This window comes from Nannobrachium achirus, assembly GCF_963921795.1.
Source record: "Nannobrachium achirus genome assembly, chromosome: 23".
In the NCBI taxonomy this organism is placed as follows: Eukaryota; Metazoa; Chordata; class Actinopteri; order Myctophiformes; family Myctophidae; genus Nannobrachium; species Nannobrachium achirus.
The window spans coordinates 8,151,259-8,170,563 of NC_137830.1; the positions used below are offsets into that span (position 1 = coordinate 8,151,259).

The 19,305-nt window shown below is 42.7% G+C and overlaps 1 protein-coding gene across 1 annotated transcript in view; it reads right to left on the reverse strand.

Annotated features, from left to right (window-relative positions):
* Window positions 1-797: 797 nt before the first annotated feature.
* LOC308308727 (protein NLRC3-like) overlaps window positions 798-19,305 on the reverse strand; it is a 33,090-nt gene continuing 14,582 nt past the window's right edge. Inside the window, exons 3-12 of the mRNA XM_080754181.1 lie at window positions 17,674-17,744; window positions 12,185-12,274; window positions 9,746-11,648; window positions 7,806-7,908; window positions 6,440-6,588; window positions 6,272-6,356; window positions 5,105-5,337; window positions 4,163-4,209; window positions 4,054-4,118; window positions 798-1,468 (exon numbers count right to left, since the gene is read on the reverse strand). Of these exons, the coding sequence (XP_080610307.1) occupies window positions 890-1,468; window positions 4,054-4,118; window positions 4,163-4,209; window positions 5,105-5,337; window positions 6,272-6,356; window positions 6,440-6,588; window positions 7,806-7,908; window positions 9,746-11,648; window positions 12,185-12,274; window positions 17,674-17,744 (3,325 nt within the window). The 3' untranslated portion in view covers window positions 798-889. The remainder of the gene's footprint in view (window positions 1,469-4,053; window positions 4,119-4,162; window positions 4,210-5,104; window positions 5,338-6,271; window positions 6,357-6,439; window positions 6,589-7,805; window positions 7,909-9,745; window positions 11,649-12,184; window positions 12,275-17,673; window positions 17,745-19,305) is intronic.

Sequence of the window (19,305 nt, forward strand, 5' to 3'; positions counted from 1 at the left end):
TGTATCAGCATTTAATGTAACTTTGGCACAATTTAAATACAATAGCATTGTAAGATATTAGTAAAATACATGAAAGGTTGGAAATAAATGTTTTAAATTTCATAGGTAAAAAAAATACATTTTCAAAACACTTCATTGGAGTTTCCATTATCAACGACCCCCAAAATAATATTTGAACTGGAGACCCCCCAAAATAATCATATATAATCAGGTTTGAACTGGGGACCCCCACCCTGACAAACTGTAAATTTTAGGAGTTGACACATTACATTTGGTTAGACTCAGTTCCACGTTGCGAGGCGTTGTGAGCTTGTAGATCTGCTATTTTCACAATATTTGCCTCTTTGTTATTTGACAATTTGTCCAATGTTTGACCAGTTTATAGTTTGATTACTTTTAAAAGTGTTTTCATTGTCACTTCACTGTCATCTGGGGACCCCCTGGGGTTCCCTCTGGTGGTCCCCAGATGGGGGTCCCCCTGGGGGTCCAGACCCACAGGTTGAGAACAAACCGTTTCATGTCAATCTGAGAAGTTTGTGCCAGAGACTCAATTTTTACAAGATTCCTTGTTTGAAAATAGCAGATCTACAAGCTCACAACGTGCCACAGTGTGGCGCGTTGTGAGCTTGTAGATCTGCTATTTCATTCATACAGTAAATGGTTAAAGTGGTTACTCTGATTTTGATGCTTTATACATGAATGTTGCTGGGGACCCCTGGAACCCCCTCAATGACCCCTAAATGTGTTAGACACACAGAGCCCCCCCCCGCCGCCACACACACCCCATCGCAATGGAACCCAAATCATATTGATTCTGTAAACAACCCCGCCAACCACCACACCTGTTCCTGATTATTACATTATGATACAACACCCTGTCTGTCTGTCCTCACACCCTGTCTGTCTGTCTGTCTGTCTGTCTGTCTGTCTGTCTGTCTGTCTGTCTGTCCTCACACAGAGACACAGAGGAGTCAGGCATTAACCCAAAGGCAGCATAGAGAGGTTCAGTAAATGTGGTCTGGACGGTGTAAAGGTGTCTCAGTGAGTCTGAAGACACTTCATAGAAGGACAGAATCCCACCAGGACAGTCCAGATACACTGCTACTCTGTTGGAGTCAGAGGGACGATCAGGAAGGAAAGTTCTCTTACTATTGTGTACAACAATGTATATGTTACCATGGCTACCATCACTACAGTCCAGATTCCAGGACATTTTATTGTATCCAAGCCTACAGTCATCACCCTTTCCTTTCCTACTGATTCCTCTGTAGGTCACTCCTATATCAACATCTCCACTCCTCTCTACCTCCCAGTAACAGCATCCAGTCAGACCCTCTGTACACAGAACATTGGCCTGTCCATCAAACCTGTCTGGATGATCAGGATATGAATGAAGCTGTTTCACTCGAGTCACCTTCCGGTTGTTCTCAGACAGAGAGAGGACTCTGTGTGCTGTGTTTGTGTCCAGTGTGAGACGATGTGAATCTGATGAGAAAACAACACAGTAAACATTAAAAACATCCCTAACCGAGTGACTGACGCGCGCACGCACGCACGCACACACGCACGCACGCACGCGCACACACGCACACATACACATACTTACACACGCGCACACATACACACATACACACACACGCACGCACACACACACGCACGCACACACACGCGCACACACACACAAACATGCACACGCGGTAATAATCAGGAACAGGTGTGGTGTTTGTTTTTTTGGGGGGGGGGGGGGTTTGTTTATAGAATCAATATGTTTTGGTTTCCATAGCGATGGGGGGGGGGGGGGGGGGGGGGGTAGCACATTTAAACATGTATGTTGGTACAGATTTATAGATCATGAATAGGCCTACAAATTTTCATAATTTTTTTCAAAAATAGCAGGTCTACAAGCTCGCAGCACGGCACCAAGTGATGCGCTGTGATCTTGTAGATCTGCAGACCTAATGTGTTAATACAGCATCACACTCATTTGAACCACTTTATCCATATTTTACACTTTGGCTATTTAAATAGCCAACGTGTAAAACATGGATGAAGTGGTTCAAATGAGTGTAATGCTGTATTAAACATTTTGCTGGGGACCCAGGGGTCCTGGGGGTCCTTGGACCAGACTTTGAGAACCAATGCTATAGAGCATCGCAGCGTTAGTGGTTTCCTGGTGCCACTTAATATTCCCCATTCATTTTCGCCATAGACTTTTACAAAAATATTTATAACAATTATGTTAAGCCTCGAACCAAGCCATCCAGGATGGCAGTGAATCATGACCATACAACCTTTGTTACTATGAAAAGAACATTTTGAAAATCGCTAAACAAAGGGTAGTTATTGAATGTAGTATATCAAATAATGTAATATTAATTATTAAAATATGTTTTCACATAGGATCAAAGGTTGTATGGTCATGATTCACTGCCATCCTGCATGGCTTGGTTCGAGGCTTAACATAATTGTTATAAATATTTTTTTAAAGTCTATGGGGAAAATGAATGGGGAATAATAAGTGGCACCAGGAAACCACTTACGCTGCGATGCTCTATAAAGAACCATCAACCACCAGGGACGTGCTGGCCATTGGGAAAAGCGGGACAAATCCTGAACGGCCGGTTCATTCCCGGCCGGTCCAGGCCGGCCATTAGGAATAATGTTTAAATAAAATGTCGGCCTTCATTCTATTTTGGGGGCTGGGCGGCCAACAAAGTAAATCGTCACTGTCGGGCAGAAACCTTGTATCTCCAAGTTTCAAATGTGTAAATGTTTTCGCAAAGTAAAGCCCTGCTTCATCATACAAGGCCGTCGCACAAAAGTAGTGAAAACAGCAGATCTACAAGCACACAACTCCTCGTGGTGCGAGGCGTTGTGTGCCTGTAGATCGGCTGTTTTCACTAGTTTAAATAATTTTTAAAATGATAAATACAAAACAAATGGTTTTGGACATACATGGTTTCCACCCGACAACGACGAAATATAACTCATGTAATTGTAACTGGCTTGTCACATGTCATAATCTGAAATGGCAAATCTTTGAGTAGCAGCAGCGCTATAGAGAGAGATCTCTCTCTATAGCACGCAATGGGGGCCTCTCCAACTCTTTTTCCCAGGCTGAATCAGGGGCCCAGCACGTCCCTGTCAACCACTTTAACCCTTCATCGACCTGTGTCTCCCAGGGCTCTATACTTGGTCTGCTCAGTTTCCAAAATAGCCGATCTACAAGCTCAAAACATGTCGTAGCACGATGTGCTGTAAGCTTGTAGATCTGCTATTTACGATGAATGTTCACGTATTAAGACATGTCCAACATTGGGACGCAGTGTTTAAATGGTTAATGGTTCAAAGAAGGTTCTTTGAGGAACCATTTTGTGCTTGTGAGCTTGTAGATCTGATATTTTTCAGAGCCCTGAGGAACTCCAGTCAGTGACGTGGGTTTAAGTGTTTAACATACAAAATACATATCATTAAAATAATGTTTTATTAATTAAAATCAGTTCCTGATTGCAGGTCTAATTAACCACTTGAACCCTATTGAACCTATTCTGTATTCATAATTGTAAAACAGCAGATCTTCAAGCTCACAACATGTTGCAATGCAACAAACACGACAGACAGACAGACGTTTTGAGGTTGTAGATCGTCTATTTTCACTATATTTAGACAGTTCTGTTTTAATGCATTTATTTTGGGTGAAATGTTCTTCATTTCAATACAACAATACATTGATATAAATTAAAAAAAGTACTGTAGTTGTAATTTGTACTTTTTTATACTTGAGTATTTACTCGAGTAAATACTTTGTCCACCACTGGTTGTCAGGACAGAAAAATGTCCAAACATGGAATAAATTCCTTCTCAAGACATTTCCTCACTAATGTGTTTGTAAAGATGTCTAGTAACACATTTCAAAAGGTTGAAACTCCCCTAGGGCAGTGGGAACAGCCACGCCCACTTTTCCTGCTCGTCACAAAGCCTTGTTTTGTGTGAGAATCTATATTTGTGGGAGCGTGTCAAATTAAAAAGTATCTTTATTAGTTTGTTGAATACTAGGAGACACTGCTCCTCAGGAGTCCAGATCACCTGGAGGTCCTCTGGTTCCTCCAGAGGTCCTCCTGGATGGAGTGGAGGAGTGGAGCAGGACTAGGGTGCACCTCACCTGGGTAGAGGGGAGCATGAGGTCCTGGGCTGTTCCCCCTTTCCCCTCTATGGATGTGGTCAGCAACACCACACTTCTCAACACTTTTTATCTGCTGAATAAGAGCTAAGCCTGTTGCCACTTCACACACTGATTGAGCTGTGTTTTAAATGGTCTCTCCAGGGGTCCCGAACCCCAGTTTGGGACCCACTGCCCTGGAGGGGGGTTGAATTTCAATGTTTTGGATTGTGTTACTAAACACTTTTAAACACATTGGTGAAGGTTTGTATAATATCCTCTGAATACAGAGGATATTACAGTAAAAAACAGTCAATGTGACGGACAGACGGATGGACGGACAGACAGACAGACAGACAGACAGACAGACAGACAGACAGACAGACAGACAGACACTCACATCTTGTAAGGAGTTGAGGTTTAATCCAGTGTTCTCCTGAATGATTCACACTGTAGGAAATAGAACAACAATGAATCAATGACTGACTGTCTAACAAACACACACACACACACACACACACACACACACACACACACACACACACACACACACACACACACACACACACACACACACACACACACACACACACACACACACACACACACACACACACAGCTAGACATTCTTGAAAACAAATAACAGAAAGAAGTGTTTCCGGATACAGATCAAGTCTCCTCCATTTTTGGCACACTATCACTGTATATTAAATCTATGTTAGAATATAGGACACTATCACTGTATATTAAATCTATGTTAGAATATAGGACACTATCACTTGTGGAGTGTCACTGCCTAGACGCCCGGGTGAGTACTTCCAGCAGGTTAACCAGGGGTTAACTGAGGGAGAAGTTCAGCACCACGGCCAGCCCTGTCCCCTTGAACAGGCTGGTCACAGCTGCATTGAGTGCGGCTGATTAAGCTCTGGCTATAAAGGTGCTGACTCTCCCTCAGTTCGGGTTCTGTCTTTGGGCTGGAAGGACGTTGCTCGGACGGTAGGTGACATGCTCCTCTCCTCATTGTTAGCCATGATATCCATGCTCCTCTCCTCATTGTTAGCCATGATATCCATGCTCCTCTCCTCATTGTTAGCCATGATATCCATGCTCCTCTCCTCATTGTTAGCCATGATATCCATGCTCCTCTCCTCATTGTTAGCCATGATATCCATGCTCCTCTCCTCATTGTTAGCCATGATATCCAGACATTATCCTAATGTGGTGTTTTCTTTTATTTCATAGGCAACGTAGGAGAACTCTGAAATGTTTGTTTGAAGAATACCCCGGACCGGGAAGAATTTATGTTTGGAAATTAGTTGATTGACTTTGCCCCTCCCCCCTACTATCAAGAATCCCCCGAATAAACCGTTTGATTCGTGCACTTGAACCACGTGTCTCTGTCTCCATCATTACACACTGTATATTAAATCTATGTTAGAATATAGGACACTATGACTGTATATTAAATCTATGTTAAAATATAGGACACTATCACTGTATATTAAATCTATGTTAGAATATAGGACACTATCACTGTATATTAAATCTATGTTAGAATATAGGACACTATCACTGTATATTAAATCTATGTTAGAATATAGGACACTATGACTGTATATTAAATCTATGTTAGAATATATGACACTATCACTGTATATTAAATCTATGAATAGAACCATGGATCATATAGGATCAAATGACCGTCTGGCTCTAATTGTCCCAGAGTAAAGACTGAACTGGTAAAAACAGTGTTTTGTTTTAGTGTCCAAACCTCTTGGAATGACCTACAGCTCACACTAAAGATCTGTTCTCCTAGAACACGGTGGGCACTTTTTATTTACAGAGTTCCATACTGACTTTGATAAAGTGAGCCAAGAGACAAAACTTGAAACGCACTCTAAACATATTATTTAATTGAATTACCATTTTTAAATAAAATAAAATAAATAAAAACAAAGAAGCCCCCTCCCACCTGGCCAGCCAGTTCAACATTGTAAGGGAAACACTGCACTAACCAACATGGACACAGTCCAAGTCTACTCACTTCAGAGTCTCCAGTGCAGCAGAGAGCTTCTTCAGACCAGAGCCTCCTAAGTGACTGAAGTTCAAGTCCAGCTGTTTCAGATGGGAGGGGTTGAAGGTCAGAGCTGAAGCCAGAGAAGAACAGCCTTCCTCTGTGAGCCCACAGCCTGACAGCCTGCAGAGAAATCCATATTTAACAAAGTGCTGTTGATGTTCAAGTAGAGATCCACACAGAGAGAAGACACACTATTTATTTACCTCAGGATCTGCAGTCTACACTCTTCACTCTTCAGTAGAGCAGAGAGTTGGTCCACTTGTGATTCCTGCAGGCAGTTGAAACTGATGTCCAATTCTCTCAAATAGGAAAGATTAGATCTGAGAGCTGAGACCAGGATGACAAATCCTGTCTGTGTGATGTGACAGCCAGCAAGTCTGTAATTAAAGATTACATATCTGGATTGATTATCAGAGTTTTGGAGGAGGGACCAAAGAGATGAAAGAACAGGCAGGCATGAATAATGTGAAATAAATCATGGTAAGCTAACTGTATGACATCTGACATCATAGATGTCTTATGTTATAGACCAGGGGTTTTCAAAGTGGGTGACGGGGCACCCTGGGGTGCCGTGACGGCAGTCCAGGGGTGCCTCAGAATTATTTGATGATAATTGGAATTCAGCAATATCACAACATTAATATCACTTCACTATGTGAACACCTGATTTGCACTGTAGATGAGTTATTTTTCCATCTACAGCCAACTCTTCACCAAAAATAGCAGATTTACAAGCTCACAACGTGTCACGTTGTGACACGTTGTGATCTTGTAGATCGGCTATTTTTTGGTGAACCTTCCCCCCAGAATAGGGATGCTGGGGTTCAAGTGGTAAAACGTCAAGTATAGTTATTTTCAGTCAGTTCTGATGGAAACGGATATATCTGTGACGTAGCCTACCGTATCTCAGGTGGAAAGATGTGCATATTTGCATCACTTATGTATATTCTAAAAATGAACAGTGTAACTCAGGGGTGCCATGGATGAAAAGGTTATTTACAGGGGTGAACTGCGTCAAAACAGTTTGAAAACCCCTGTTATAGACCACACAAGACTCACAAAATAGGTCCATATATGGGCATTCCAAGTTATTGGCTTAATATTGATTATATTAGTGATCTCCATAGTCCATATACAGTATGGGCATATTCTTGTTTCTATTCAGTGTGGGTTACCATGATATCAACCTTATTGACTAAATGAAACAGACAACAGCTGCTGGTGCTGGTGTGCTGGGGTACCAGCAAACCTTCCAGTCTGTGTTTACACCAGTTTGACACTCAATGATTGTGTAACTGGACATGATAATTCCCTAGCAGCCATGATGGATCACATATTGTATTTACTGTACCGTATCATTGTGATGTGATTGAGTGAGGACTAACCTAGTCAGTGTGTGATACCATGATGTCAACTTAATGCACACTCCTCTTATTATAATCAAACAATAAATAATAAAACAAAACTAAGCTAAATAATGCTGGTTAATTAATCTGACCTCAGTATCTCCAGTTCACAATATGGACTCTTTAATCCAGCAGAGATGAGTTCCATGAATGAATCCTTCACGTCGTTATAACTGAGATCCAATTCTCTTAGATGTGAAGGATTAGAGCTGAGAGCTGAAGCCACAATTTCATAATCTGGTGTTTCAAGATCACAGCCAACAAGTCTGTAAATATAGAATATGTCAAAACAGAGATTATCAACACAGATTAGATCAAGTTCATGTTATTGGAAAAATAAAACATGCCCCCCAAAAAATCATTACAAAAAAAAAGAAAAATGAATCAACCCCAAAATTTGAATCTCATGGTGAGGGTTGTATACTCAGCGCAGCGCCAAAAGCATTTCCACTTAAACCAGGGGGACCAAAATGTGAATATTTTAACTGTTGTGTGTGCGTCTTTAATGGTTATTGTATGTTCATAGGAGTTTTGTTATTCTAGGGTCAAGACCACTTGACCTTTGGTGTTGCCAATGTTTTTAGGGCACAAAGGTTAAATGCCATGCCTACAAACACACACACACACACACACACACACACACACACACACACACACACACACACACACACACACACACACACACACACACACACACACACACACACACACACACACACACACACACACACACACTATGACGTTTGATTGATGTCTTTAATCCAAATAAATTGCATTGCTCTGCACATGTGAGCGTGTACTTTTTAAAGACACGTGCATGCGTGCGTGTGTGCATGTGGGTGTTCTGCACAGACTCTGTGCAGACTGTAGGCATGGGTATAAGATGCTCACTCCACTGAACGTGTACATGATAACACACTGATAGCCAGGGTAGTGGTATTGATACAAAATGCCTGCTTTGCAATTCTTCTACATTCTGTAATTGTGTAGACTTCTTGTAAATTAAGTAATAAAAATGTTTAACAATAATTGAACTCTTGAGAGTGTAATATGAAACCAAATGGACCCGTAATGGTTTCATTTCATGTTCTCAAGAGTTGCAGATCTATAAGGGTCCATTTGGTTACCCTCCATCATTTAGCTGGGGACCACATGGAACCCCCTCAAGGACCTCTGGTGGTCCCTGGACCACTGGTTGAAGCTGGCACCAGATGATCAGATCATCCATGAGAGTTCATTTTTATAAACGTCTGGTTGATGCACTGTTGTCTCCATTGTACCTCTATAAATGTGCCCAAAATAACCGATGTATAAGCTGTCGACGTGCCATGGTGCAGTGCGTTGATGAGTCTGTTTTTCGGCCCTCAACGAGCGCACAGAGAATTGCTGTAATGGAGCTGCCGTGGCAGAGATTATAATTGCCCTCTAGTTATAGAGGGTTAAACTAAATACAATGTTAAGGTATTTATTATTTTTGTTATAGAGGCTAATTACAATGTATTAATGTTTCTCTTTTACTGCCAAAGCTAGGCTAATCTTCTTGTCTGTTCAACGCCAACAAAACACTAACCTTGGAGATTTTAAAGAATAACATCCCTCCATTACTTCCATCCGCTGTGTGTTTTTTTTTTTTTTTAAGATGCCTGCAAGTCGAAAAAAAAGAAGGAAAAAAAGTGCAAAGATAGAGCCAGTGGAATGTGGCTTGCTTTCACCCAAAATCAACACATGGCAGAGAAAAGTAGATCCAGGGCCTCAAAAATTAAAAGAAAACCTTCCACGTGTGTGAGTGTGTGTCACATGACTTCAGGCTGCGTGCACTGTCGTTGCTATGGCAACTCACTGCCCGCAGACACCCACCATCCGTTCCATGGCTCAAATCAGGATTTGACGAGCGAGCGACACGTGACGAGCGCCCGTCATAGGCAGTAAAATAATTAATGGGAATATGCTTTTTATTAGCACATACACACTATACCACCAGTAACTATTTGAGACCTGATTATTATTGGACATTTTACATCCACCATCATTTCTACTTATAGTGTAGATGTGATGGTGGATTGATTCTCTTCTAATAGGTTTTCTATTCACATGACTACTAACCGAGCCTTTCTGGTGTTCCTCACAGCTGGGACCAGCCTGGATTTCCCCAATGATGTTGCTCTGTATTTGTCCAGGTCCAACTCATCCAGAACCTCCTCTGACGTCAGCAGCATGTTGGCTAGAGCTGAACACTGGGAGAGAGTCAGTTCTGTCTTTGATCTGTCCCCTGACTCCAGGTACTGTTGGATCTCCTGATGCAGTGAGTGGTCGTTCATCTCCATCAAACAGTGTAGGATGTTGATACATCTGTCAGGAGAAATATCTGCATCATCACATTTCATCTCCTTAAGGTTGTTGATGACTCTCTGGATGATCTCTGGACTGTTCTCTATCTGACCTAAGAGGAATCCTAACAGACTCTGGTTGGACTGCAGTGAGAGGCCATGAAGGAAGCGGACAAAGAGGTCCAGGTGACCATTCTTACTCTTTGAGGATTTTTCAAAGGCTCTCTTCAGGAAGTCATCCAGGGTCATTTCTTCTTCTTCTTCTTCTTCTTCTTCTTCCTCTTCTTCTTCCAGGAATGTCTTCAGTACCTTCATGTTCCTCTGTGTGTAACAGTGGAACAGGTAGACTGCAGCCAGAAACTCCTGGATGCTCAGATGAACAAAGCTGTAGACCTTTCTCTCAGATTGAACAGCCTCTTCTTTGAAGATCTCTGTGCACACTCCTGAGTACAGCGAGGCGTCTTTCACATCAAGACCACACTCTTCCAGGTCTTCTTGGTAGAACATCATGCTACCTTTCTCCAGATGTTCAAACGCCAGCCTGCCCAGCTTCAGAAGAACCTCCCTGTCAGCTTCCATGAGCTGCTGTTGATTCTCCCTCTGGCGTTGCTTCTTTCTCTGTCTCTTGTTTGGTTTCTTTTTCTTGTCTTTATTCTTTACCTTGTGTGTATCGTCATACTTCAGATTCTTCCTCTTTGTCTGAACCCACAGGAAGTGGCTGTACATGGCAGTCTGGGTCTTGGGCAGCTTTTCTGTCTCATCTGTCTTCAACATGTCCTCCAGAACGGTAGCTGTGATCCAACAGAAGACTGGGATGTGACACATGATGTGGAGGCTCTTTGATGTCTTCACGTGTGAGATGATTTTGCTGGCCAGCTTCTCATCACTGAATCTCTTCCTGAAGAACTCCTCCTTCTGGGGGTCTGTGAACCCTCGTACCTCTGTCACCAAGTCAACATATGCAGGAGGGATCTGATTGGCTGCTGCAGGTCTGGTAGTTATCCAGAGGAGGGCTGAGGGGAGCAGATTCCCCTTGATGAGGTTTGTCAACAGCAAGTCCACTGATGATGTCACTGTGGCATCAGAGACGATGTCATTGTTGTTGAAGACATCAGAATCAATGTTAATGTTCGCGAATTTCAGCGGAAACCTGCTTTCATCCAGACCATCAAAGATGAAGCCAACCTTCCAGACAGCGAGCTGCTCTGCTGTGACCTTCTTTAATTCTGGGTGGAAACGATGGATCAGTGAGAGAAGACTGTGCTGCTCATCTCTGACGAGGTTCAGCTCCCGGAATGAGAAGGGAACCAGGAGAATGACATCTTGATTTTCCAAACCCCTTGCCCAGTCCAGAGTGAACTTACGCACAGAGAAGGTTTTTCCAATGCCAGCGATGCCCTTGGTCAGAACTCTTCTGTTGGGTTTATCTCTGCCAAGGAGGAGGGGCTTAAAGATGTCACAGCATTTGATTGGTTGGTCATGGAGGGTCTTCTTCTTGGAAGCTGTCTCAAGCTGCCAGACCTCATGTTGGTTATTAACCCCTTCACTCTCTCCCGCTGAGAGGTAGAGCTCTGTGTAGATGCTGCTGAGGGAGGGCACTTCAGTGACGTACGTCACACGATCAAGACGATTCAAACCGATCTTATAAACCTTTAAATGCTCCTGCGGACTGACACCTGCTATGAGAAGAGAATGAAGACATGTTAAACAAGTTAAAGTTAAATTATAACTTTACCTGCAATATAGCATACCATTAAAACTATTTCTTAAATACCCTCCAGAAAATCTACAATTCCTCAAAAAATTGTGAAAAAAGAAAGAAAAAACAGCAAAATAAATATCACTGGATCATTTGTTTTTGTCTAAATGTATGTTAATCATCAGTATTTGGACATTGATACAGGAATACAATGTGGACATTTAAGCTGGTTGCACACTGCTGCGTTTTTCGTTGCGAAATGCGTTTTTCAGGTCAAGGAGAGAGAGAGAGATAGAGAGAGCAAGGGACCTAGTGGTGCGCGAATGGGCGGCAGTGTGCAAATGTGACTGACATAATGTGAGGTTGATTTTTTATTCACCCGCTCCGAAATTCACCCCGATATTCGGCCCAAAAAACGCAGCAGTGGCAACCACCTTTAGTCTGATGATGTTTTCTGCTAAACATTTCATTAATTGATATGAAATGTTAATTAGTGTAAAATGTGTCCAGTCTTACTTTGTTCACTTGTGGTTTGACTGGATGTCTTCTGTTTAGGTGTGGTTCTGTGGAGATGAAGACAATATAATAGGCTATAGATAATAGATAGTTTAATATATCAATTAAATAATATTATGTAATTAACCACTTAAGACCTAGCCTCGCGTAGCCAGGCTTACTCATCTGCGAAGAGAAAAGCCTGGTGACAATAGAAGGCAGAAGACGTTCTGGGAGGGGGGGCTGAATTTTCCCCGAAGCTGTATTTTTTTCACAGTGCGGTGTTCCTGCAAACGTATTCCCTGCACGAAAAAATCTGGTCTACGTCTCCTGCTACGTCGGTTACGCTCGCAATAAACAATATACAAACAAAAACATTGATTCAAGCAATGTTACACCTATTAAGAGTGAGTTAAGAGCTACAATCTATTTTAGTTTTTTCGCTGGGGAATGTAAACAGACCCGCATCGCATGACGTAACGTCCGTTAAACGCAGCACTTCCGCTAGGAATTGTGGAACACACCGGAAGCCCTATTGTCTACAGGGTGCTTAAGACCTATATACATTGTCCTTCAATGAATAGCGCCGATATACAAGCTCACATGATGCCCTGTGTTGTGAGGTTGTAGATCTGCTTTTTTCACTATATTTTTGAAAGAATAGATGAACATGATACAAACACACAACCCAGTTGTACATAAATGTTCTTATATCAGTGTAGACTAGAGGTGTAATAGCTGTACATAGTCAACGCGTGTGTGTGTGTGTGTGTGTGTGTGTGTGTGTGTGTGTGTGTGTGTGTGTGTGTGTGTGTGTGTGTGTGTGTGTGTGTGTGTGTGTGTGTGACAGCATGCCATTCATCTGAAAGAGTGTCTCTGACCCCTGTGTCTCAGGGCTATGTTCCACTAGCACCAATAAGACTTCCGGTTGCCGTGCACTTTTCAACATCATCTGTGAAATTGTAAAAATCAAAAAAGTGTTTCTGCATTTTCATTCCCTCACAGACAGCTCAGTTCAACCTTTGCTTTCAACTGAGTAGGAGTGCAGTGGCGGCTCCAGGGAATTGTGACTGGGGGGGCTGATGAATTTTGCCAAGTAACAATAATAAAAACTAGATTCTCTCGCTTAGGGTACCGATAACTGGTATCGTAGAGACAAGTATAATGGAGAGAGGGCGAGATCATTTAGCGACCTCCAACCGGGCTGCAACCTGGTCGGTAGTTTTCAGCGACCGGGTCGCTAAATCTACCGACCAGGCCGGTAAATCTACCGACCGGGTTGCTAAGTCCACCGACCGGGTCGCTAAATCCACCGACCGGGCCGGTAAATAACCGTCCGGGCCGGTAAATAACCGTCCGGGTCGCTAAATCTACCGACCGGGTCGCTAAATCCACTGACCGGGTCGCTAAATCCACCGACCGGGTCGCTAAATCCACCGACCGGGTCGCTTATCCACCGACTGGGCTGCTAACCCAAACCCAAACCCTAACCCTAACCCTAAGCCTAACCCTAAATCACCGACCGGGTCGCTAAAGCTAAATCTACCGACCGGGTTGCTAAATCACCGACCGGGCCGCAAAATCACCGACCGGGTCTCTAAATCTACCGACCGGGTCGCTAAATCTACCGACTGGGTCGCTAAATCTACCGACCGGATTTTGCAGCCCGGTTGGTAGATTTAGCGACCCGGTCGGTAGATCTAGCGACCTGGTCGGTGATTTTGCAGCCCGGTTGGTAGATTTAGCGACCCGGTCGATAGATTTAGCGACCCGGTCGGTGAAAACTACCGACCAGGTTGCGACCACGTCTGAGGTCGCTAAATGATCTCTCTCCTACTGGTATGATGTTATGGTATGGTTTGCATGAAAGTCAATCAACTGTCTTTCAAATATTTATATTGTATGTATTTATTCCATAAATACTAGTCCTGTGCCTGGGGGTATTTGAGTAGTTGAGTGCACAGTATATGAGGGAATCACTTTCCATCACAGACCTAAAATCTAGTTTTGCTTACATGATGAATCCACCTAAATAATCACAGAATGGGGTGTAGTGGTGGAGGGGATTGGGGACTGAGCATTGGTTAGACCTCCTGTTGGTCCGGCCAGGTTAACACTCACCAGGTTAGCATTCACCAGCGTCGGCAGGTTAGCATTTCACCAGGTAAGCATTCACCAGCGTTAGTTTTACTGCAGAGGTTAGGGTTCGGGTTAAGGTTAGGTTTAGGTTATGGGATTGTTTTAATGCCAATATTAATTCAGATTCGTACTTTGCCTTTTTTTGTGAAAATTACACGTAAACTTTGTAATTAGATATAAGTATCCGTGGGGGGGTGGGGGGGTGGGCAAAGTACGAATGTCACTGTTCTGTTCTGTTTTTTTGGCTGCTTCTCAATGAAAGAGTGGTTAGCTTCGCTCAAAAAAACATATTGCAGGGATTTACTTCATTTCCCTAACCCCATCTCAAAGCCAATATTTTGGCAATGGAAAACCTCAGACTAAGATAATGTGGAGTCCAAGGATCAAGATTTCATAAGCGCTTTCAGGTATAATTTCTTCCCTTGCGGGAATGTCCGTGTAGAATTTCACGGAAATCACACTGTGTTCATGATTTGAGGCGCCCGACATATCCGCTTGGTTTAATGACTATAGAAATACTGTGTACGGATTTGCCTTCAGCCAGTCATGCACGCACGCACGCATGCATGCACGCACGCACACACACTTTCAAGTATCATTTCTTCCTCTGCCTAATGGGAAAGTGCGTGCAAAATTTCACAGAAAGATTTGTGGCATTTTGTTCAAAACGGAGCACTGCAAACTTTAGAAGCCAATCTTAGCCAATCAGGATGGAATATGAAAAATCTGACAAATCCGTTTGGTTTAATCACTATAGATATAATGTGTACTGGTATTAGTACAAAATCTGGGAGCACTGCTCTGACATCCAGGGAGTGTGTGTACTGTTTCGCTGCGACACATGGACACACACACACACACACACACACACACACACACACACACACACACACACACACACACACACACACACACACACACACACACACACACACACACACACACACACACACACACAGACGGACGGACGGACGGACGGACAGACGGACAGGGTGCAAAACAGTCTCTGCCATGCCTTCAGCCTAGAGAGGACTAGTGCTTTTCTAAGTACCCACAGTCGCACAAATTTTATACATGTAGATCACTTTGTTGTGTTATATTGCTGTGTATATTGTAAAGGAGGATTCACTTACTCTGTGTGTGGAGGTCCACTGAAGTCAGGAGGTGCCCATCTAGAATGGTCACTCTTCATAGACACAAGGCTGGGTGTTGGAGACTCTGATCTGTGAGGTTTGGCAGAACACTGACTTACATCCATCTCTAGGTCTTTATTAAACCTGTCAGGGTTACAGTCAATGAAATAGCTCATCTCTAGGTCTTTATTAAACCTGTCAGGGTTACAGTCAATGAAACAGATCATCTCCAGGTCTTTATTAAGCCTGTCAGGGTTACAGTCAATGAAATAGATCATCTCTAGGTCTTTATTAAACCTGTCAGGGTTACAGTCAATGAAATAGATCATCTCTAGGTCTTTATTAAACCTGTCAGGGTTACAGTCAATGAAACAGATCAATAAATATGCGTTTGTTAATACGGTATTTATCATAAATGATTCATGCTCTTTGTATTGCTTATTTATTGATATAATCTAGAATCCACGTTGAACCTGGACATGTCATTATAGGTCTCATTAAAAATAAAATAGCAGATCTACAAGCACAAAGCATCACAATGCAATGTATTGTGAGCTTGTAGATCTGTTCCTTTTGGTACTTTTGCGTGACACTGTCAGGTTGTGTGTGTGTGTGTGTGTGTGTGTGTGTGTGTGTGTGTGTGTGTGTGTGCGTGCGTGCGTGCGTGCGTGCGTGCGTGCGCGTGTGTGTGTTTTATTACCACAACCACTGATGGGTAATGCATGCAGTTTACTATGACACGGTTCTATCCAGTGGAGCTTGACTCATAATCATCAAAGTTGACATTATTTGATTTGGTATAAAATCACCTCTAGGCAGAACACAGCCAATGTATTCTGTGGATGTATGAATCAAATATGGAAGGATGTTGTCATGCTAAAATACTGAGTGCCAGACAGTGGTGAAAGTAGTTTGAAATTCTTGCCGGAACTGTCCCAAAATAAGAATTGGGAGGCTAACCCCCCAAAACCCCTGAAATGCATAGAAAACTGCATTTTGGCATAGTTATACACACAATAAAAACACTACAGGTCCTACACCTGAAAGGCAACGGCATTACACTAACTGTAACATGAAACATGATTGAAATCCTAAAGGAAATAGGCCTATCTATAATAAGACTCTTCATATTGTTCATTGTTCCATACAGAAGGGTAAGCAGTAGGGCTAGCAGAATCACCTAAGATAAGATAAGATGTTTATGGTCACTGTACAACAACATTTTGTTTAGTATATCCACATAAACACAGTAGCAGCATCAACAAAGAAAGAAATGATGATAGATCAACATTATTCTATCCTGTCACCATATCCTGCTCTCTTATTTGTTGTCTCCCCAGGCCCCCACACACATGTAAAGCATGTTTGAAAGCTCTATATACATTCCAGAAAATATAATATATTATTATTAATATTATTATAACCAGTTATCTAAAGTAACTAAGTAGTCTACACTAAAGTAATGTATTTAAGTACAGGTTTTAAGTATAGCCTAGCCTACTTTACTGGGGTATTTCCAAAGATGCAGAATAGAATCATTTTGGTCTATTCTGCAGCTTAAGGCAGCATCGCATGCAGGCACCATGGCAGGCACAGTGCCACAGACACGACGAGTCTCTCCTAGAGATGGGATTTATGGCTCTTTGAAGTGAGCCGGATCTCTAGGATCCGTTCCTTTCAAAGAGCCGTTCAAAAGACTGGCTCATTCGAAGGAACGGCTCCCTACTGTGAACCGAATCCTATATCGTTCATTTCAAAGAGCCGTTCAAACGACTTGATTCGTTCACGAACGTCCCACCTCTACCCGCTCCGTGTCAAACACTGAAACAAACCGAATCGATTACACTGACCTACACAAAGTTCAAACCCACGGGAATAATTTAGAAGCACTTTATCAGAAAATATAGTCTAACTAGTAACACTTGTGTAGCCTACTGTATGTTAATCTGACTTTAGTATAGGCTATTGTTTTCTTCCTGGACGTGCGTTTGTGGCAGGTTATTTTTAACATGGGATTTTTGACAGCTGGCTTCTCCCTTTCTTAACGGAACTCTGTTCCGGCCCCAAATGTTTTAACGGAACGGGGGTTCCGGCCGTTCCGGCTCACTTTCACCACTGGTGCCAGACCACAATGTCTGTTCAGTAGTTTGATAACAACTAAATGATGTGTTGTATTCTGTGTTTTACATTCTGACCTGGGATCAGTAGAGTGGTGTCCATCTTTGAAGTGAATAGGTCTACCCATGGACCTGTCACTCTTCATGGAGACACAGCTGGGTACAGGAGACCCTGCTCTCTGCTGATGGACCCTGAGAGAAACAGAGGATCAACATGATTTTAAACGGCGTTGACATTAAGTGTTGCCCCTGGCAGGTAAATAAAACTTTCATGCCAGTGTAGTTTGCTTTCAGGTTGCCCGACGGGGCAAGTGCTTGTTTAAGAGGGGACGCAACAACCGTCTATAAACACACCACCAGATATCTGTCTAATCACTTGAACGTGGCCAGAGCGCTCTGTCTTCTGGTTAGGGTTGGGTATCGTCATCGATACTTTTAATGGTATCGATCGTATGACTTCGATACTATCGAGTATCGGTTCACGTAAAAACGAACGATACCTTGTTTCGATACTCTTGAACACACCCCTGGCCGGTCGCATCTGTAACAGTTGGGCTACTGAAAGTTTAATGACTGCTTTAGTAGGCTACACTCGTTACTGTTAAAATAGCAGACAATAGCCTATAATGTTTATTATTACATGAATTACATGATTATCCAACGTCTATACTCTCCACTCCGCCACACTGTGTGATCATCATCATCGTAGACCCTAGCAATAGCCTAGCTGCAAAAAGTATGTGTATATTCTATTGTAGACAAACACTATAATTATAAATATACATAGCCAATTACTCTACTACTAGGCCTACTTAACATGAAAATGGCTGAATAACTGGCTTATTAATAACCTATTGTGGTGTGTAAAATAGCCCATAGAAAAAGGCAAATAATAATTATAATAATAATAAATAAAAAGTATTGAAAATGGTATCGAAAAAGGTATCGTATCAATTCCCAGGTATCGAAAAAGGTATCGTTTCAAAGGTGAACGATACCCATCCCTACTTCTGGTCTGTGGAATGTAAAATAAGAGCACTGTTTACCTACAGTATAATGTGCTGGTTTAACTGAACTTTGCAAAGCAACGGTGCAGCAGTCAGAGAATCGACATCTCCCCGGTCAGCTGTTGACTAAACTGACCCTCGATAACGACGTGGAAGTTTATCTGGAGCTCTTTGAGAGGACCACTGCTGGAGAGAGGTGTCCTGTAGCAGAGTGGGGTGGGATGCCTGTCCAGACTCCACATCTGTTTGGTGACTACTATAGAAATACTGTGTACCGATTTGCCTTCAGCCAGAAACACATGCACGCACTTTCAAGTATCATTTCTTCCTCGGCCTAATGGGAAAGTATGTGCAAAATTTCACAGAAATCACACACTGCGTTCATGATTTGTGGCATTTTGTTCAAAACGGAGCACTGCAAACTTTAGAAGCCAATCTTGCCAATCAGCATGGAATATGAAGAATTTGACAAATCAGTTTGGTTTACTGTCAAACTAATTGTTCTGCAAAAGTCAGCCTCCCGGTGGCACTATGACAGGCCGATTGTCCAGAGGTTCTGCTCTGATATCTAATGATGTACAGTTTCGCTGCGATCGGGCAAACGCTGCCGGAGATTAGCTGTTCACAGACAGACACATAGACAGACAGACAGACAGGCACACACACACACACACACACACACACACACACACACACACACACACACACACACACACACACACACACACACACACACACACACACAC